We start from the raw sequence: 22,388 nt of genomic DNA on the forward strand, positions 1-22,388 counted from the left end.
GTCATCATCAGGAAAGTACCTTTTTCAAAATATGTGCAGTTCAACTATATTTCATGTGTACCTGTAGATGAGGCTTAATTTGAGTTCAGATCATTTATACAGTCAGAGGCGCGCTTACTGTTTTCAAATAGATTAACATTATCCATGGGTTCTATTCTTTTGCGATGTCTGTTTTAATTTGCAATGTTTCAATTCTTCCCAAATGTACTTCTGGACAATCCTGTCTCACAGCAATGATTGTTCTGCATGAAAATAAGACAATGAGTGGAAACATACCATATTTTTACAAAAGTGTCAGGCTCAGACTGAAAACCGGCATACAGCTCTCCAGCTGTAGACTGGTTTTCCCGATCAGATTTTGAGCTTCTCTGGGTAAAATAAATGATCTTTAAATGTCGCCCTGGTCACCACTGAAGTGGAACTTGAACATACAAACTTTGGAAGAAATAAAACTTTCAACAGCCTCTTCAAATTATTTATTTTGTTCTAATCTGTCCCATACTTGACATATGTGTCAATTTCCATTCTTGTTACATAAAATATATTGCATTGGCAGAAATACGTGGATTATGTTACAAAAAAAAGCAATGGACGCGATTCAATGGCCGTGTTGCGCTTAAGCGAGACGAGGCTGTTTAATCGCTGGAGTCAAAATCAGGAACCGCGTGGCGGGCGACAATCTGTTTGCGATCTAATAGGCCCGCCCCCTTTGCCAAAATCAAGATCCGCCGTAGCGTGGCAAGAAACCAATAATCACCACTCAAGCCCAATCTCTATACAATCAACGGGAGCAACCCCCTATGTGAAGGCCCTGTGTGATCTAATGGCAAGTGGTCACGTGGGCACCAATTAGTATGCCTTTTTAAAAATGGTGAAGCTGGCAGAAGGGCAACCTGAGGGAAGTGAGTAGCCATCTCCGCTCACAGGCAAACAGCCTGGGGCACTGGGGTTGCTGCCACAGTGCTCGGGGGAGGGGGGCAGCCTTAATTGCAGTGGGCTGCCATTGGAGGGGGTGGGGGTTGCGGAGCGAGGGGGGGTGGCTACCCATGGCCTGGGCTGTGGGGGGATGGGTATCAGCGCCGTGGATCCACCATGCCAACCCATAGACCATATAGTCCCGTTCTGGGGGGCAACATTGGCCCATCTACCCCACTGACCACCCATACCTCCCACTGACCACGGGCCTCTGGCTATGTGGCTAAAGGCTATTTCTAATATGGAACTGACAATCGTAGTTAAGTGGCCACTTCACACATCCAAATGGGGGCAGGGAGGAGATAGCGGCGTGGGAGGCGCTGCTGGACATGGGTGGGCTGGGGCAGGTAATGGTGCCAGGTGGGGGCGGTCCCAGGTACATTCATAGAATTTACAGTACAGGAGGCCATTCAGTCCATCAAGTCTTCACCAGCCCTTGGAAAGTGCATCTGCTTAAGCCCCACCTCCACCCTATCCCTGCAACCCCACTTAACCTTTTTGGACACTGAGGACAATTTCAGCATGGCCAATCCACCTAACCTGCACATCTTTGGATTGTGGGGAAAATGTGCAGACTCCACAGTGAGTGACCCAAGCCAGCAATCGAACCTGGGACCCTGGAGCTGTGAAGCAACACTGTATTACTGTACCACCTGATGCATTCTCGTGGGGGTCAGTGCCAACCCACCCGTGCTGCCCGATGGAGGTCGTTGATCATCTTACAGCACTGGGTGCCAGTCCTCGTGGTCATGCTCCCAAGCTGACGGCCACTGCCACTTGCTCCCAGGCGGCACTGGCTGCCCTGTGGCTGACCCTCCAAAGCCCTTGGAATAACAGGGCATCTGTCTGGCCTCGACCACGACCAATAATTTGCCCAGGTCAGCATCCCCAAATCGTGGGGCTGGTCTTCTTGGAGGCATAGCTGTGAGCTGTGTGGGGTTGGCTGTGCAGGAGCAGTTTAAGTGCTGCTCTCCCTTTTAGCGGGAGTCTGGCGAGCTCAGCCCCGGTGAATCAACCAGTGGGGCCTCATTAAGTGGACCAATTCACATTTTATAGCGGTGACGGCCTCGACGGGCCAAGCGTTGGTGAGCTCACGGCTGTTCCCGCTCACTACCACACTCAAACTTTTCCTTTAAATCGCGCCCAATGTTTTGAAGTCTTCTAAATTTTGAGGGATTTATTGTTAAATAATTCAACAACTGATAGTTTGTAAGTCTGCAACATTTCTCTTAATGTTATTACAAAACATGGTGCAATAAATACATGTTAAATAGGTAATCTGTATTATTACAGAAAATGTTTATTTAATCTGTATCCACAAAATAAATCCCAATATCACTGCTCATCGAACCACATTGCATAATCAATAAATGTAGACTGCCATCCATTGCTTTCCCCACAAACTCTTTGCCAGCAAAAATGAAAAGTGGCAAGAACTCAGGTTTGTATACATGCACAATAACAACATACTCAAAAACAGTAGTATATGGTCTGAGGGCCATTTGCGACCTGCACCTGCGCTCCTCAGCTAATGTGCTGCTCTATCGGCGGTTTAGCTCTGCAACATCACCTACACTGAATCTCGTTTTCTTACACTCCAGCAGGAGGAAAATTACAGATTAGGGGCAGTAAGTGAAAGGTTCCTAATTTTTTAAAAAGTATATTGGTCCCGGGGATTTCTCCACCCCCCCCTTCTTTTTGGACGTTAACTAGCCTCCAGTTTTCAACTTTCCTCAGCAGCATGATTGAAGTCAGCCGCTCATCATGTGAGCTATTTCAGGCAACGACGCAAATCCTTCAACCCTGTGCTCGATCACATTGCATCTTCCTCAGCAGTGGACCCTAGGTAAACGTTATTGATCGACCTCCCCCACAACCTCCCCCCCCCCCCCTCCTCTAAGTGTACAAGGCAGTGTTGGAAATGAGATGGCACTGGTACAACCCTCTGTGCTGTCTATCACCCTCTAAACTGTGTTATTCCTTATTCTCAATATCGGTCTTCTTACACTGATTTCATCTCAGGAGCTGTAAGTGAGAAGCTAAAGTTACACTGCCCACTTATCACTGTGGAAAGGAGCTGCCAGAGTTCCAAGTGAATTCTGAGATGTATGCAGCAAGCAGTGCTACATATCTCAGAGTGCTGGTGCATTTTTCTGGCTGATTAAAAAAGAATCAACTACCTTAGCTATTTTAACCAGTAAAAATAGGGTGCTGGTGCAGCAGACTAACTCAGTCTGGGAGATGTGATCCAGGGAAATCCAGCTGATTCAGTGGCTGTAATCAGCTAGTAATGCATTTTTCGGGCTGGGGGGATTGGGGGGGGGGGGGGGGGGGGGGAAGGATGCATGGGGCAGCCCAAACTGACAGCTCCTATTCAGTATTTGGAGCTTCTGCCTTTAAGGAGGCATCAACTGGCATATCTGTGGGATCACTTTGTCCATCTGACATAGATACCAATTTGAATCCAAGGTGCGAAGGACTTTCAACATAACACAGTTACTGTACCCCAAGCATTTCCAAGGCATTTTTACCTTGAGAAAATGTCATCAACATGAGGTGCGGAATTCTCCTGCCATCAACAGGAGGCAATATCCAGGGTTCCAATGATTTCAGGGGGACCCACATTTTCTTTATATTTGGCATCTCTTATTCTGGCCACCTGAATGAACAGAATCTATTCCGTGTGTCTCCGCCATTCTGTTACATAGGAAGCATGCAGACCCGCAGAATCAGCTGCACATCGATACCCGGGGTTTGAAATTTATATCACGCGAGTCCAAATTGGATGTCTGGATTTTAAAACTTTCTAATGTTATTTTTCAATTGTTTTAACCCCTAGACATAGTAGTGTCGACCAACTCTCGTTTGCATGTGTACAACCCATGAGTCTACGTTAAAAACAGGCCCTGGTTTGAAAAGGTGCTAACTAACTGGGCTAAACAGTGGAGAGCAGCAAAGCTGACGTTATGTCTCTATTTTAGTGGTGCTCTCCCGGGCCCACAACTTCACTGTACAAGTGCCTGCGACCACCTCTTAGGAACAGCTTTGCAGTATACGTCTGCCCGCACAATGGCATCATCCTCTCTACAATAAGTTCATCCTGTATTAATCTGCTGCAGTCCTTCTATGGAAATAACTGCTACCGACTTGAAGGCATTTAAAAATAAAATGATTGAAACAACTTCTACAGAGTTCATGCATTGGAGGACGGCATATTGTACCACTGGCATCAGTGGTATAACGATGATAAAAGGCCCCTTCAAGGAGATGGTTTGGTCTGGCCTTTAATTAAAGGAGAAAAGTCAGACTCTGGGTATGCAGTTGCTCAATGTATCTCTTCACCTCATAAATACTGTATATTTCAACATTTTGTTAGTAGCCTCACAGAGACTCCAAATAATTCATAAAACAAATTTGTCTTACAACAAATAATGTGCTATGTCAGGTACATTCTTGGCAAGGTTTCAATTATTGTTCTGTAATTAAATGTTATTTTTGTAGTCTGTTGTACTTTTCTGAATTCATTTTCAACGATGAAGTAACAATAAGAATGAAAGTATGAACGGATTATTTTTTTTTCAACTGTCTCCTTTGTTTGGTTCACAAAACCTATGGGGAAGGAACATGAACTGGGGCTTTATCTGGTAACAATCGAGCAACAAACATGATTCTGATGAGGTGTACTTTGGCAGCAAAGCACTGGACTCACAATTCTACCGCCACATGCCATCAATACAATAGAATACTTTTTCTTTAAATGATAAATTATCAAGTTACTCATTCAAACAGACAACAAAAAAGAACTATATACATATATATTCATAGAGCAATGTATATAACTACTTTAAACCCAAATAATCAAGTATTTCCGATGGCCAACTCAATACTTTGCACCGTTATCAACAGCTGATGAGGAAAATTTCCCTTAAGATCACAAAGTGATTCATGGCCAGTCAGTTTTTCAGTGTTATTAGCTACGTGCGTGAGTTAGAGGGCGTGTGTGTGAATGTCTATTTGAGTGAATATGTCGATGTGAGAGCAATGTCTGTATGATTGTGTCTGTGGATATGTCTGTGTGAGGGTGTGCATGTGTGTGTGAGTAGTTAGTGAGAGGGTATGTGTGTGTGTCTGTGTGCGGGTGTACATAAATGGGTATGTGTAAGTGGATATGTTTGTGTGAGGGTGTATGTGTGTGAGGGTGTATCGGTGTGAGGGTATATCTGTAAGAGGGTATATCAGTGTGAGGTTGTTTCTGTGTGAGGCTGCGTCTGTGTGATTGTGAGGATATGTGGATGCGGGTATGGCTGTACCTGTGCGCTCCACATAATATAAAAACCCTCTTGAACACTTGTATTTTTTCCCCAGACCTGGATCCAAGTACATTCATAAAGTAAACAGGTTGGGATCTGCCTTGGCCTCCCTCTTCGATGTGGGTTTCGATGGAATGAATTACTGGAGTGCTATTTTTAGCTTAAAGCCGGATTTTGGTTACAAATGACTTGCTGAAATCCTTGACTTCTTCCGGGGTTTGGACTTTCTCGTAGCCCAGCCAATCCATGGCCTGTTGACAATATTCCTCCACTTGTTTGATCTGGGAGTAGGTCATTTGGGTCCTCCACGCATTGGCGGCCTGGGTAGCATTTCGGGAAGAAACACTAAAGGGCTTTTTGGAGGAGTAACTGGACCCCATGGTCATGTTGAGCACGAACCTCTCAATGTCCTCGCTGACCGACAGGTTGACGAAGTGGTACATGTCCTTCAGACACCTGATGGGGTCCTCCACCAGGTCCTCGTAGCGCACCACCCTGTAATTGTCCTTCAGCCAGTCTGGCGGCTCCCTCGCCATCTGGACCGTCCTGACCATGCTGGTGCAGATGACCTCCAGCGCGTTGAGGGCATGGTAGTCCACCGCGTCGCGCCGGCTCCTCTGGAACCCATCGTAGACCTTCAGGCGGCGCCCCTTGGGGTCCTTGCTCCTCATCACCTGCAGGCTCTCGCGGATCAGGCCGTTGCGGGACTTGATGCGGGAGCTGGCCACGGCCCTGGGGTCCCTGACCAGGTGGATGACCTTGAGGTCGATGGAGGGGTCCTTCATCAGGGGGGCCAGCACGTTGAGGTCGAAGATGCGCACCCCCTTGATGACGATGGTGCCGTACTTGTGGCACTCGGCCTGCAGCGAGTCCAGGTGCTGGGGCGGGCACTCGCTCTTGCACACGTGCTCGTCGATCAGGCCCACCCGCTGCTTGCTGTAGGCCCGGCACAGCGGGTAGGAGCACACCACCTTGTTGCGCGGCGCGCCGAAGATGCCCATGCTGGTGACATTGTTGCCGCCGTTGTAGAGCTGGAAGATGGAGAGGTCGCAGCGGTAGAGGAAGGCCAGCATGTCGCGGGCGGCCCCCTGCAGCGTCAGCGCGTCGCCCGGGTACAGCTTCTGCCAGATGTGCCACAGCGGCTCGTACAGGAAGAAGACGCCGGGGTTCTGGTTGAAGAGCTCGCCCACGAAGCTGGAGCCCGAGCGCCAGGTGGTGAAGACGTAGACGTGCTGCCGCCGCCCGGGGGCCGGCCCGGGCACCGGGCCCGCTGCCACTCCGGGGCGGGGGCCGGGCGGCGGGCCCCGCTGCGGCTGCTCGGCCGTGTAGCGCAGCGGGTAGGGCACGTACTTGAGCTGGGCGCACTCCTTGGCCCCCCGGTAGTCGGCGAAGTGCAGCATGGTGAGGACCAGCAGCAGCGCGTAGCCCAGGACCAGCAGGGCCGCCTTCCTGCGGAGCACCTTCATCCTCCCGCAGCCCCCGGCAGCCGGGGCCGCTGCCCGGGTCAGCTCAGCCCGGCTCCGTCCCTCAGCCCGGGTCAGCTCGGCCCGGGTCAGCTCAGCCCGGCTCCGTCCCTCAGCCCGGGTCAGCTCAGCCCGGCTCCGTCCCTCAGCCCGGGTCAGCTCGGCCCGGGTCAGCTCAGCCCGGCTCCGTCCCTCAGCCCGGGTCAGCTCAGCCCGGCTCCGTCCCTCAGCCCGGGTCAGCTCAGCCCGGCTCCGTCCCTCAGCCCGGCTCCGTCCCTCAGCCCGGCTCCGTCCCTCAGCCCGGGTCAGCTCGGCCCGGGTCAGCTCAGCCCGGCTCCGTCCCTCAGCCCGGCTCCGTCCCTCAGCCCGGGTCAGCTCGGCCCGGGTCAGCTCAGCCCGGCTCCGTCCCTCAGCCCGGGTCAGCTCAGCCCGGCTCCGTCCCTCAGCCCGGGTCAGCTCAGCCCGGCTCCGTCCCTCAGCCCGGGTCAGCTCAGTCCCCCGACCCGGGTCAGCACCGCTCGGGTCAGCTCGGATCCTCAGCCCGGGTCAGGTCGGTACGTTTCGGTCCCTCAGCCCGGGTCAGCTCGGCCCCTCAGCCCGGGTCAGCTCTGCTCGGGTCAGCTCGGCCCCTCAGCCCGGGTCAGCTCTGCTCGGGTCAGCTCGGCCCCTCAGCCCGGGTCAGCTCGGCCCCTCAGCCCGGGTCAGCTCGGTCCGTTTCGGTCCCTCAGCCCGGGTCAGCTCGGTCCGTTTCGGTCCCTCAGCCCGGGTCAGCTCGGTCCGTTTCGGTCCCTCAGCCCGGGTCAGCTCGGTCCGTTTCGGTCCCTCAGCCCGGCTCCCCCCGCATGCTGCTGCCGCTGCTGCTCAGGATTGGGGATGGGAGGCGGCAGCTCCTCCGACCGAAATGCCCGTCTCCCGGTGGGAAGATCCCCCTCAGCCTCCTCCTCCTGGGCGGATGGTCGCCCTCACGCCGCCAGGCGGCCCGGCTCCTCTCCCGGGTGCTGATGCTGATGATTTATTGTCAATGTCTCTGCCGCTCTCTCTTTGTTTTCAAATCCAAATGAAAAGGGGAAAGGTTCCCGGTGCCTCACTGCATCGCCGCACACCTTCCCCCACAAAGCAGCCGGGCGCGGGCTGCAGCCCCCTCCTCACTCCGCCGTCTTGTTTACAGAGAGATGGCAGACTTTCCGATCCCCCTCGGCCGGGGTGTGGGGGGCGCCAAGCCCGTTCAGGCTGCTCTGCCCCCCCCCCCCCCCCCCCCCCCCCGCTCACTCAGTGCCTCCGGCCGCCGCCTCTCTCCCTCCTCCCCGGGCTCCGCTCCGCTGCCTCTGCCGGTGAATCATCCTCCTTGCTCCTCACTCCGCCTTTTTCACTCTCGGTGCAACAGCCTTTAAAAAGACACCGGGAGAGGTCCCACACACACAGACAGGGTGACCCTCCCCTCCTTGGGGGAGGGGGGTAAGGGAGAGGGTAAACTGTGTGTGTGAGTCCCTCTCTCTGCCCGCTTTCCAATCCCAGACGCGCGCCTCTTCCCAGCTCCAGTCTCTCGCCCAGATCTTTAAATCCCGCCCTCTGGGGTAACTCCGATTGGGCCCAGGGTGAGCAGCACCGTTTGCTGCTTAACTGGCGGATGATGTTGTCAGTCAAGCCCCCTCCTCGCCCCTGTGCTGTGGGCTGGATCTGGTGGGGGGGGCGGATCCCGTTGCATTGAACAGGGAGGCGTCTCAGGTAATGGAGGGAATCCGACCCCGGCTCTCTCTCGACACTCGGGGCGTTCTTGCAGATTCATGTTTCGTTCAAGTGGAAAATATTACGTTGTCTCGGTCGGGGCTGCATTCCGGATGTGGCTACCTTGTTCTCAGTGAGAGCCAGCGCTGTTTTCTCAGCTGGGGTAGTGGGTGAAGACAGAGGCCCCCCTCACTCACTCCCTTCCCTGTTCACTTACACTCCAGGTCATCTCAAGGCAACTGCGCCAGCAACGGACAAGCCAAAACGCCACTGCCCTCCCCAAACACGCACCTCTGTGGTGAAGGCGTACTGGAAGTTGATGGGCTTTGCATTGTATTCTTTTGGGATAATGTTCTGATGGTATTCTGTGCGAGAGAATTCCTGTTTTTATTCAGCACCTTTTGGGAAGCTCTTTACAGCCACTGAAGTACTTTCGGAGCAATGCCAATTTGCAGACAGTTAAACTCCCACAAACAATAAAGTGATCACAACCAGATCATGTGTTCTGAGTATTTGTTGATCCAGGAATAAACATTTACCGGAACACTGGGGAGAACTCCTGTGCTCTTCCTTGAGATGGTGCCATGGGATCTTAAACGCCCACCCGAGAGAGCCGTTTTAACACTCCACCACTCCCTCGCCTTGACGCAAGAACATAAGAAGCAGGAGTTGGGAATTCAGCCCCTCGAGCCCGCTCCGCCATTCAATACAATCATGGGTGATCTCATCCCGACCTCACATCCACTTTCCTGCCCGTTCTCCATAACCCTTCAACACATTACTATTTAAAAATCTGTCTACCTCCTCCTTAAATTTACTCAATATCCCAGCATCCACCGCAGTAGTGAATTCCACAGAAGAATTCCATGGGGAGGCAGTGGCATAGTGGTATTGTCCCTGGACTAGTAAACCAGAGACCCAGGATAATGATCTGGGGTCCTGGGTTCGAATCCCACCACGGCTGGTGATGGAATTTCAACTCAGTAAAATAACTGGAGTTAAAAGTCCAATGATGACCATTGTCGATTGTTGCCCTTTAGGGAATTTGCCATCCTTACCTGGTCTTACCTAGCAAGTAGGTGATTCAACCGCTACTGAAACTGGAGTCATACAGAATCATACCTTACAGACAATGTCCCAGACACAGACATGGTCTGCTCTCACCGGCAGGACAGACCAGCAGATCTGCTGCACAATGTATTTGGTAAACAGTCGGGAGGGAATGGCTGGGAGTCTTCAACATAGACTCTGGACCACAAGGTTACCACAGACCGGCCACTGATGAATCATGTTGAACACCAGGAAGCCACAAGGGTGCAGAATATGTTCTGGGGATTTCAGTGTCCATCATCAAGAGTGGTAGTACCACCACAGACTACTAAACGGACTGCTAGACTGCAGCAGGTGGACATATTCATCATCAATAATCTGTCCATGATTGGTGAGTCCTTGGGAAGACAATGTCTTCACATTGAGGATACCCTTCATCGTGTGTGACACTACCAAATGGACTTCGAACTGAACTAGCAATTGGGATTGGGCATTCATGAGGCCATCAGCAGCAGCAGAATTGTATTCAACCTGCAACCTCATGGCCCGGCATATCCCCCACTCTACCATTACCATCAAGCCAGGGGATCAACCCTGGTTCAATGACGAGTGCAGGAGCAACATCAGAAATGCCGAAAAATGAGCTGTCAACCTGGTGAAGCTATAACACAGGACTACTTATGTGCCAAACAGCATAAGCAGCAAGTAATAGACAGCCAAGTGATTGCACAACAAATGTGCAAGATCTAAGCTCTGCAGTTCTGCCACATCCAGCCATGAATGATGGTGGACAATTAATCAACTCACTGGAGGAGGAGGCTCCACAAATATCCCCATCTTCAATGATGGAGGAGCCCAGCACATATGTGCAAAAGACAAGGCTGAGGCATTCACAAAAACCTTCAGCCATTAGTGTGGAGTGGATGATCCATCTCTGTCTCCTCTGGAGGTCCCCAGTATCACAGAGATCAGTCTTCAGTCAATACGATTCACTCCTCAAGATATGAAGAAACGGCTGAAGGCACTGGATACGGCAAAGGCCCTGACAATATCCCGGTAATAGTACTCCAGAACTTGTACTGCAGAACTGGCTGCACCCCGAGCCAAGCTGTTCCAGTACAGCTACAACACTGGCATCGACCCAGCAATGTGGAAAATTGCCCGGGTGTGTCCTGTACATAAGAAACAGGACAAATCCAACCCAGCCAATTACCACCCTATCAGTCTACAGCAAAGTGATGGAAGGAATCATCAACAATGCTACCAAGTGACACTTACTCAACAATAACTGGTTCACAGACGCTCAGTTTGGGTTCCGCAGGGCAACTCAGCTCCTGACCTCATTACAACCTTGGTTCAAACATGAACAAACAAGCTGAATGCCAGAGGTAAGGTGAGAGTGACAGGTTTTGACCGAGTATGGCATCAAGGAGCCCTAGCTAAACTGGAGTCAATGGAATCAGGGGAAAAAACCCCACTGGTTGGAGTGATACCTGGCACAAAGGAAAATTGTTGTGGTGGTTTGAGGTCAATCATCTCAGCTTCAGGACATCACTGCAGGCATTCCTCAGGGTAGTGTTCTGGGCCCAACCTGGCTGCTTCATCAATGAACCTCCCTTCCATCATAAGGCCAGAATTGGGGATGTTTGTGGATGACTGCACAACATTCAGCACCATTCGTGACTCCTCAGATAATTAAGCAGTCCGTGTCCAAATGCAACAAGACTGGGACAATATCCAGGCTTGGACTGACAAGTGACAAACTACATTTGTGCCACACAAGTGGCAGGCAATGTCCATCGCCTGCAAGAGAGGATCTAACCACCACCCCTTGACATTCAATGGCATTACCATCGCTGAACCCTCCACAATCACATCCTGGGGATTACCATTGATCAGAAATTGAACTGGACTAGCCATATTAATACTGTGGCTACCAGGGCAGGTCAAAGGCTAGGGACCCTCAACAAAATGCACTGTGTTTACCATCAACAAAATGCACAGCAGTAACTCGCCAAGGTTCCTTAGACAGCACCTTCCAACCCACAACCACTACCATCTAGAAGATCAAGAACAACAGATACCTGGGAACCCCATCACCTGGAGGGTCCCATCCAAATTTCCCACCAACCTGACTTGGAAATATAATTCATGTTCCCTCACAACATCCTGGAACCTCCCTCCGTAATAGCACGGTGGGTGTACCTCACCTCAAGGACTGCAGGGTTCAAGAAGGCAGTTCACCACCACCTTCTGAAGGGCAAGCAGGGATGGGCAGGAAATGCTGGCGGAACAAGTCATGCCCACATCCTGTAAATGAATTTTTTTTAAATTCACAACTCTTGAGAGAAGTAATTTCTTCTCATCTCTGTTTTAAATCTGCTACCCCTTATCCTAAAACTATGACCTCTCGTTCTCGATTTCCCCACAAGAGAAAGCATCTGCTCCACACCTACTTTGTCAATACCTTCTTAAATATCTCATTTAGATCTTCTCTCATTCTTCTAAACTTGAGAGAGTATAGACTAAACTGCTCAATCCCTCCTCACAAATAAGGGGGCCCAAACTATACACAGTACTCCAGGTGCGGTCTCACCAATGCTGTGGACAGTTGCAGCAAAACGTCGCTACTTTTATGCTCTATCCCTTTAGCTACAAAGGCCAAAATATTATTTGTATTTCAGCTGTATATCTGTCAGATTTTAGCCCACTCACTAACCTATCTATATCCTTTTGTAAAGTTCTTGAGCGAAATTCTCCGTAATTGGCGCGATGTCCGCCAACCGGCGCCAAAAACGGCACAAATCAGTCTGGCATCGCGCCGCCCCAAAGGTGCGGAATCCTCCGCATCTTGAGCGGCCGAGCCCTAACCTTGAGGGGCTAGGCCCGCGCCGGACTGATTTCCGTCCCGCCAACTGGCGGGAAAGGCCTTTGGTGCCCCGCCAGCTGGCGCGGAAATGACATTGCCGGGCGGCGCATGCGCGGGAGCATCAGCGGCCGCTCACGGCATCCCCGCACATGCGCAGTGGAGGGGGTCTCTCCCGCCTCTGCCATGGTGGAGACCATGGCAAAGGCGGAAGGAAAAGAGTGCCCCCACAGATCAGGTGGGCCCCGATCGCGGGCCAGGCCACCGTGGGGGCACCCCCCGGGGCCAGATTGCCCCGCGCCCCCCCCCCTGGACCCCGGAGCCCGCCCGCGCCGTCTTGTCCCGCCGGTAAGAGAGGTGGTTTAATCCACGCCGGTGGGACAGGCATTCCAGCAGCGGGATTTCGGCCCATCCAGGCCGGAGAATCGCCAGTGGGGGGGGGGGGGGGGGGGGGGCGCCAACCGGTGCGGCGCGATTCCCGCCCCCGCCAAATCTCCGGTGCCGGAGAATTCGGCAACCGGCGGTGGCGGGATTCACGCCAGCCCCCGGCGATTCTCCAACCCGGCGGGGGGTCGGAGAATCCCGCCCCTTATTTCCTCATTGGAACTTACAATCCCACCTATTTTAGTGTCATCTGCAAATTTGGCTATAGTATCTTCCAACCCTACATCCAAGTCATTGCAAATAATTGGTGCCCCGAGGACCGAACCCTGAGGCACCCCACTAGTTACATTTTGCCAACCAGAAAAAGATCCATTTACCCTGACTCACTACCTTCTGCCAGTTAGCCAGTCTTCAATCCAAACTAATAATTTACGTGCAATCCCATGTAATCTAACCTTGTGTATTAACCTTTTGTGCAGCACCTAATCAAATGCATTTGGAAGTCCAGATATACTACATCTACAGTATCCCCATGATCAACTTGGCTTGTTACATCTTCAAAGAGCTGTAGCAAATTAGTCAAACATGATTTACCCTTCATAAAATCATGCTGACTCTGATTGCATTTTGACTTTCTAAATATCATGTTATTCTTTAATAATAAGACCATAAGGCATAGGAGCAGAATTAGGCCACTTGGCCCATCGAGTCTGCTCCGTCATTCAATCATGGCTAATATTTTCTCATCCCCATTCTCCTGCCTTCTCCCCATAACCCCTGATCCCCTTCTAATACTTCTAATTGTTAGAATCTAATGGATTCTAACAATTTCCCAATGAAAGATGTAAAACTAACTGGTCTATAGATTCCTACTTTCTGCCATAAAGCATTTTTCCAATCGACTGGAACTTTTCCTGCATTGAGGGAATTTTGGAATATTATAACCAATGGATCTATTATCTCTGTTGCCACTTCCTTTAAGAACAAGGATGTAGGGGACTTGTCTGCCTTCAATCCCAATAGCTTGTTTAGTACCTTTTCCCTATTGATGATGATTGTTTTAGGTTCTGCTCTTTCTATTACAGCTGCATCCCTGTTACTGTTGGGATGGTACTAGTGTCCACAGTGAAAACTGAGTCAAAATATTGACTTAGCATCTTAGCCTTTCTGTGTTCCCCCCTATTAACTCCCTGGTCTCGTCCACCGAGGGATAGGCATTCACTTAAGCTACTTTCTCCCCTTTTATATACTTGTATAACATTTTGCTACCCTTTTTATATTTTGAACTAGTTTTCTTTCATAATTTATCTTTGATCTTTTTATTACATTTTTAGTAACCTTTTGTTGGTCTTTAAAAGATTCCCAATCTTCCAGCCTGCCACTAGCCATTGCAATATGCACCAAGTCTTAGTTGTATGTATTTACGTTATCTTTAACTTCCCTGCTTAGCCATGGATGTTTCCCCCCTCCCCCCACCTCTTTATATTTTAGTTAGGAGGAATTGAATATCTCCTTAAACAACTGCCACTGCTCATCAACTGTCCTACCTTTAGTCTTCCTGCCCAGTCCACTGGGGCCAAATCTGGCCTCCTGCCGACGTAATTACCGTTGTTTAACTCCAGAACGTTAGTGTGGGACTCCAGTTTCTGACCCTCAAACTGAATTTGAAATTATATAATGCTATGATCACTCTTCCCTAAAGGATCCTTAACTAGGAGGTCATTAATTAATCCCTCCTGGGCATAATACCAAATCCAGAATAGCCTCTCTCTGGTTGGTTCTGCAAAATATTGCTCTAAGAAACAATCTCTAATACATTCAATGAACTCTCCCTCAAGGCTACTCTGTCCAATTTGATTAATCCAGTCTATATGCATTTTAAAATTACTCATGATTATTTCCCTACCTTTCTTATAAACCTCCAATATTTTGTGGTTTATACTGTGCCCCACTACAGAACTACTTTTGGGGACTTATTGAGTTCTCCCACCAGAGACTTTTTCCCTGTGCTGTTTCGTATTTCTACCAGACAGCTTCCATGTCTTGATCTCCAATGCCTATATAATTTCTCACTATAGCACTGATCCCTTCCTTTACCAGCAAAGCTACACCATCTCCTTTACCTTTCTGTAATCCTTCCAAAATACTGAGTACCCTTGGATATTCAACTGCCAGACCTGGTCTTGTAACCATGTCTCAGTAATCACCACCAACTCATCCCCCTTTGTCCCTATTTGTGCTTAGTGCTAAGTTTGTGGAATGAGAAAGTCAACCACGGCGTCCTAACGACAGAGGCAAAAGTGTTATCAGCTGAGCCACAGGAGACTCATGCTATTAAAAAAGGCACATAGTCCCAGACAACCATAGGCTGCTTTCCCTTTGAGAGAGAGCTGACTGGTGGTGATTCAGCCTGAGGATCACCACAGCTTGAGCGAGGGGCAAGGTTGAGAAAGTGGGGGCTTCAGGAATAATATCAGCCAGTACGGAAATTGAACTTGAGCGGTTGGCATTTCTCGAAGGCACAGTGACACAGTGGTTAGCACTGCTGCTTCGCAGCAAGTAGAAAGATGCATTTAAGGGGAAGTTAGATACACCCATGAGAAAGGAATAAGATACCATTAACCAGAAAGTGAACTGGACTAGCAATATAAATACTGTGGCTACAAGAACAGGTCAGAGGCTAGGAATTCTGCAGCAAGTATCTCACCTCTTGACTCCCCAAAGCCTGGCCATCATCTACAAGGCACAAGTCAGGAGTGTGATGGAATACTCTCCACTTGGCTGGATGGGCGCAACTCCAACAACACTCAAAAATCTCAACGTCATCCAGGTCAAAGCAGCCTGCTTGATTGGTGCACTTTCCATACACATTCATGCCCTCACCACCGATGAACAGTGGCAGCGGTGTCTACCATCTACAAGACGCACGGCAGGAACTCATCAAGGCTCCTTAGGCAGTTCCTTCAAAACCATTACTGTGTAGGAGGACACGGGCAGCAGATATCTGGGACTACCAATACTTGGAAGTTCACCTCAAGGTCACTCACCGTCCTGACTTGTAAATATATCGCCATTCCTTCACTGTCACTGGGTCAAAATTCTGAAAGTCCCACCCTAACAGCACTGTAGGTGTACCTACATAATAGGGACTGTAGCGGCTTAAGAAGACAGCTCATCATTGCCTTCTCAAGGGCAATTAGAGAAGGGCAATAAATGTTGGCCTAGCCAGTGAAACCCTGATCTCATGAATTAATTTTTTTAAATGTTACTTATCATTTGTTTTCATCAAAATAGTATACACCCAGGTCCTCTGCTCCTGAACCCCCATTAGAGTTGTACTCTTTATTGTATATTGTCTCTCCGTGTTCTTCTTACCAAAATGGATCACTTCATATTTTCCTACATTGCCACCTGTCTGCCCATTCCACCAACTTGTCCCTTAGAAGTTCTACAATATTCTCCTCATATTTCACAATGCTACCAAGTTTCACATCATCTGCAAACTTTAAAATTGGGACCTGTACACCAAGATTGTTCTAGTTCATTAATATATCAGGAACAGCAAGGGTCTGAACACTATTCTCAGGGGAACACCAACTTTCCTCCAGCAGGAAAACATTCATTAACCACTATCTGTTTCCTCTGAGCAACAGGAAATTCCATATCCATGTTGCTTTGGTTTTGTTCCATGAGCTACAATTTTGCTCCCGAGTTTGTTGTGCGGCACTGGATCAAACATCTTTTGGAAGTCCCTGTTCACCACAATAAGATAATTGCCCTCAGCATCTCTGTTACCTCTACAAAAAACTCCCGCAAGTTAGTTAAACATGATTTTCCCTGAAGAAATTAATGCTGGCTTTCCTTAATTAACAACCCATTTGTCCATGTGGCTGTTAATTTTGCCCTGAATTATTGTTTCTAGAAGTTTCCCCACCACTGAAGTTAAACCGACTGGCCTGTAGTTGCTGGGCTTATATTTAAACTGTTTCTTTGAACAAGGATGTAACATTTGCAATTCTTCAGTTCTCTGTGACCACTCCTGAGCCTAAGGAAGACTGGAAAATTATGGTCAGTGCCTCTGCAATTTCCACTCTCACTTCCCTCAGTATCCTTGGATGCATCTCATTCGGCCCTGGTGCCTTCACAACTTTAAGTAAAGATAACCTATTCTATACCTTCTCCTTTTCAATTTTTATTCCATCTAGTCTCAGAATTGCCTTATCTTTTCCCATGGCTTGGGTAACATCTTCCTTTGTAAAGACAGATGTGAAGTATTCATTTAGTACCCACATGCCCCCATGTGTAAATCCCCTTTTTGGTCCTGAATCAGCCCTACTCCTTTTACCATCCTCTTATTATTAATAGTCTTATAGAAGACTTTGGGTTTCCCTTTTATGTTAATTGCCAGTCTCTTGTCATACTCCCTCTTTCCTGCTCTTATTTGTTTCTTCACCTCTGAATCCTTTGTACTCAACTTGGATTTCAATTATATTTTCTATCTGACAGCTGTCATAAGCACTCTTTTACTTCTCTATCTCTTTTTCATCCAGGGAGCTCTGGATTTGTTTGCTATACCTTTTTCTTTGAGGGAATATACCTCGACTGTGCCTGAATCATCTCTTCTTTGAAGGTAGCCCATTGACCAGTTACCATTTTTCCTGCCAACGTCTGACACCAATTTATTCAACCAAGATCCATTCTTAACCCTATTGAAATTGGCTTTTCCCCATTCTAGACTGTTCTTTGCCCTTTTACATAGTTGAGTCTAAAACATATGATAGAATGAAGACCGTCTCCTAAATGTTCGTCTGTCGACACTTGATGCATTCGGCCCACCTCATTTCCAAGAACCAGGTCTTGCAATGATTTGCTCCTAATTTGAATCGAAACATACTGAAGATTTTTTTTCTGAACACACTCCAGGGACTCTTGCCTCTATCTACCTTTTGCATTACTCCTATCCCAGTCTGTATTTGGAAGATTAAGTACTTTATAATTTTTGCACCTCTCTGTAATTTCTTTTCAAATTGTTCCTTTACATCAGTCTCACTAGTCAGTAGCCTGTAGATTCCATCAAACAATGTAATTGCCCATTTTTTGCCTCTGATTTCTAACTAAATAGTTTCTGTCTTTGGTACCTCTGGGACAACCTCTCCTTTACCAAACTGCCACCCCTACCCCTTTTCTGTTTTTCATAAATACCTTGTATCCAGGGATGTTTTCTGCCCTTCATTAAGCCAGGTCTCTGTTATACCCACAACATCATATTTCCGCTTGGAGATCTGTGCATGTAACTCACACTTTATCACATTCTGCGCATTCAAATACATGCACACTAACCCTTATTTAGACTCTATTACTTTCCCCTTTGTTCTAGCCCCATCTATTAATTAACTATTCTCTACTCTAGAGCTAGCTATCTCCCCCAGTATTCTGCGCACCTTGGCACTCCTCTCTAATGTTACCTACTGGCCCCCCCACACCCCTGCCAAGTTGGTTTAAAAGCTCCCCGACAGCACCTATAGTGACATTATGGTAAAATGATGATTTCAAGTCTTTAAACATGTTACTGTTGTTAAAGCATTGCGCACGTCAAGGAGACACAGCCTGAGTGAGTGAGACACAGACAGAGTGACAATTTGGTAATTTGGTGCAGTGAGGTAACCAGGAAAGGTAAGTGGTTAATCTAATTTTGCTGTTTTTCAGATAAAAGTGCAGTGTAGATTCGTGTCTGATTGGCTGAAGCTGCCCCCATCCTAATTGCTGAGAGGCAGTTATCTGGCAGTCACCTGAGGCCTGTTAAGGGGCACAAAGGTACACATTGTATTCTTCTCTTTTAAGTTTTAGTGTGAGTCATCCTAAAATCTGTATAAAAGACAGACAGAAAGCGCACTTAGTAAGCATTGTGCAGGTCAAGGAGACACAGCCTGAGTGAGTGAGACACAGACAGAGTGAGAATTTGGTAATTTGGTGCAGTGAGGTAATTCGGTGAAGAGTGGGAGAAGGTGCTTTTTCCCTACTGTTTTGTTCTCTCTCTTCGGGCCTAATTTCGGGAGCCGTTCGGAGGAGGAGGAGCAGTCTCTGTGAGTATAAAAACCTAACGGTAACTTCCTGTTTTCCAGTTTTTTTTCCAAAAGTGACATCAGAGGGAAGCTGTGATCTGATTGGTTAATAGCAAATCTGCCCCAAATTAAAAGAAAACACAGCTAAACTCGTAAACTTAAATTAAACTAATTAATTAATTAGTGATGGCTGGGCAGGTGATGTGCTTGAGCTGCTTGATGTGGGAGCTGGTAGGTCCCATTGCGAGCTGCAGCGACCACATCTGCAGTAAGTGTTGGCTGCTCGAAGAGCTCCGGCTCAGAGTTGATGAGCTGGAGTCTGAGCTTCAAACACTGAGGCACATCCGGGAGGGGGAGACTTACTTGGACACTGTGTTTCAGGAGGCAGTCACACCTGTCAGAGTAAGTAGTTTAAATCCTGCCAGTGGCCAGGGACAGCAGGATGTGACTGCAAGTCAGGGAACCAGCAGTCAGGAACTCAGGAGCCTCAGCCCATGACCCTGTCCAACAGGTATGAGGCACTTGCTCCCTGTGTGGATGGCGAACAGGGCTGCAGGAAGGATGAGTCAGCTGACCAAGGCACCATGGTTCAGCAGGCCATTCAAGGGGAGGGAGTAAATAGGCAAGTGGTAGTTGTAGGGGATTCTATTATCAGGGGGATAGATAGTATCCTTTGTGAGCAGGATAAAGAGTCCCACATGGTATGTTGCCTGCCCGGTGCTAGGGTGCGGGACATCTCTGACCGGCTTGAAAGGATACTGGAGAGGGAGGGGGAGGATCCAGTTGTTGTGGTCCATGTCGGTACCAACAACATAGGCAAGTCTAGGAAAGAGGACCTGTATAGAGATTATAAAGAGCTAGGATTCAAATTAAAAAACAGGTCCTCAAGGGTCATAATCTCCGGATTACTGCCCGAGCCACGTGCAAATTGGCATAGGGAGGCAAGAATAAGGGAAGTTAACACATGGCTGAAAGAGTGGTGTGGGAAAGAGGGGTTCCTTTTCATGGGACACTGGCATCAGTTTTGGGACAGGGGGGGACCTATACCGTTGGGATGGTCTCCACCTGAACCGAGCTGGGACCAGTGTTCTGGCGAAAAGAGTAAATAGGGTGGTCAATAGGACTTTAAACTAAAGATTGGGGGGAAAGGGAAAGTCAGGGGACCAAGAGGTGAAGTAATCAGTGGGAAGCGTAGCTGCTTAGGAATACAAAAAAGCACGAAAAGACATCCCACAAAATATGACACAGTGTATGGAAAGGCTCAGTAAACCAAGGTCCACCACACTAAGAAAACAAAAAGGGACGGTCAATAGAGAATTAAAGGTGCTATATTTAAATGCGCGCAGTGTACAGAACAAGGTAGATGAGCTTGTGGCCCAGATTGTGACTGGCAGGTATGATGTGGTAGGCATCACAGAGACATGGTTGCAGGGGGTTCAGGACTGGCATTTAAATATCCAGGGATTCACAACCTATCGAAAAGACAGAGAGGTGGGCAGAGGGGGCAGGGTTGCCTTGTTAATTAGGAATGAAATTAAATCAATAGCACTAAACGACATGGGGTCGGATGATGTGGAGTCTGTGTGGGTAGAGTTGAGGAACCACAAAGGCAAAAAAAACATAATGGGAGTTATGTACAGGCCTCCTAACAGTGGTCAGGACCAGGGGCACAAGATGCACCACGAAATAGAAAGTGCATGTCAGAAAGGCAAGGTCACAGTGATCATGGGGGACTTTAATATGCAGGTGGACTGGGTAAATAATACTGCCAGTGGACCCAAGGAAAGGGAATTCATTGAATGTTTACAGGAGGGCTTTTTGGAACAGCTTGTGATGGAGCCCACAAGAGAACAGGCCATTCTGGACTTAGTGTTATGTAATGAGCCAGACTTGATTAAAGATCTTAAAGTAAGGGAGCACTTAGAGGCAGTGATCATAATATGGTAGAATTCAATCTCCAATTTGAAAGAAAGAAGGTAGAATCAGATGTAAAGGTGTTACAGTCAAATAAAGGTAACTACAGGGGCATGAGGGAGGAACTGACGAAAATCGACTGGGAGCAGAGCCTAGTGGGAAAGACAGTAGAACAGCAATGGCAGGAGTTTCTGGGAGTAATTGAGGACACAGTACAGAGGTTCATCCCAAAGAAAAGAAAGGTTATCAGAGGGGGGATTAGGCAGCCATGGCTGACAAAGGAAGTTAGGGAATGCATCAAAGCAAAAGAGAAAGCCTATAATGTGGCAAAGAGTAGTGGGAAGTCAGAAGATTGGGAAGGCTACAGAAACAAACAGAGGATAACAAAGAGAGAAATAAGGAAAGAGAGAATCAAATATGAAGGTAGGCTAGCCAGTAACATTAGGAATGATAGTAAAAATTTATTTAAATACATTAAAAACAAACGGGAGGCAAAAGTTGACATTGGGCCGCTCCAAAATGACCCTGGTAATCTAGTGATGGGAGACAAGGAAATAGCTGAGGAACTAAATAAGTACTTTGCGTCAGTCTTCACAGTAGAAGACATGAGTAATATCCCAACAATTCCGGAGAGTCAAGGGGCAGAGTTGAATATGGTAGCCATCACAAAGGAGAAAGTGCTAGAGAAACTAAGAGGTCTAAAAATTGATAAATCTCTGGGCCCAGATGGGCTACATCCTAGAGTTCTAAAGGAGCTAGCTGAAGAAATAGTGGAGGCGTTAGTTATGATCTTTCAAAAGTCACTGGAGTCAGGGAAAGTCCCAGAGGATTGGAAAATCGCTGTTGTAACCCCCCTGTTCAAGAAGGGAACAAGGAAAAAGATGGACAATTATAGGCCAATTAGCCTAACCTCGGTTGTTGGCAAGATTCTAGAATCCATTGTTAAGGATGAGATTTCTAAATTCTTGGAAGTGCAGGGTCGGATTAGGACAAGTCAGCATGGATTTAGTAAGGGGAGGTCGTGCCTGACAAACCTGTTAGAATTCTTTGAAGAGATAACAAATAGGTTAGACCAAGGAGAGCCAATGGATGTTATCTATCTTGACTTCCAAAAGGCCTTTGATAAGGTGCCTCACGGGAGACTGCTGAGTAAAATAAGGGCCCATGGTATTCGAGGCAAGGTACTAACATGGATTGACGATTGGCTGTCAGGCAGAAGGCAGAGAGTTGGGATAAAAGGTTCTTTTTCGGAATGGCAACCGGTGACGAGTGGTGTCCCGCAGGGTTCAGTGTTGGGGCCACAGCTGTTCTCTTTATATATTAACGATCTAGATGACGGGACTGGGGGCATTCTGGCTAAGTTTGCCGATGATACAAAGATAGGTGGAGGGGCAGGTAGTATGGAGGTGGGGAGGCTGCAGAAAGATTTAGACAGTTTAGGAGAGTGGTCCAAGAAATGGCTGATGAAATTCAACGTGGGCAAGTGCGAGGTCTTGCACTTTGGAAAAAAGAATAGAGGCATGGACTATTTTCTAAACGGTGACAAAATTCATAATGCTAAAGTGCAAAGGGACTTGGGAGTCCTAGTCCAGGATTCTCTAAAGGTAAACTTGCAGGTTGAGTCCGTAATTAAGAAAGC

General features: G+C 48.3%; 1 protein-coding gene across 1 annotated transcript; it reads right to left on the reverse strand.

The window, feature by feature from the left end:
- Positions 1-461: 461 nt before the first annotated feature.
- Positions 462-8,776, reverse strand: chst2b (carbohydrate (N-acetylglucosamine-6-O) sulfotransferase 2b). Its single transcript, XM_072473894.1, has one exon. It carries the CDS (start codon positions 6,749-6,751, stop codon positions 5,447-5,449), a length of 1,305 nt encoding a protein of 434 aa, XP_072329995.1. The 5' UTR covers positions 6,752-8,776; the 3' UTR covers positions 462-5,446.
- Positions 8,777-22,388: the final 13,612 nt, after the last annotated feature.

Source organism: Scyliorhinus torazame, chromosome 14 (assembly GCF_047496885.1).
Source record: "Scyliorhinus torazame isolate Kashiwa2021f chromosome 14, sScyTor2.1, whole genome shotgun sequence".
Taxonomy (NCBI): domain Eukaryota; kingdom Metazoa; phylum Chordata; class Chondrichthyes; order Carcharhiniformes; family Scyliorhinidae; genus Scyliorhinus; species Scyliorhinus torazame.

Excerpts from the sequence above, each read along its gene's own strand:
- chst2b (XM_072473894.1), bottom strand. The coding sequence starts at position 6,751 with ATGAAGGTGCTCCGCAGGAAGGCGGCCCTGCTGGTCCTGGGCTACGCG.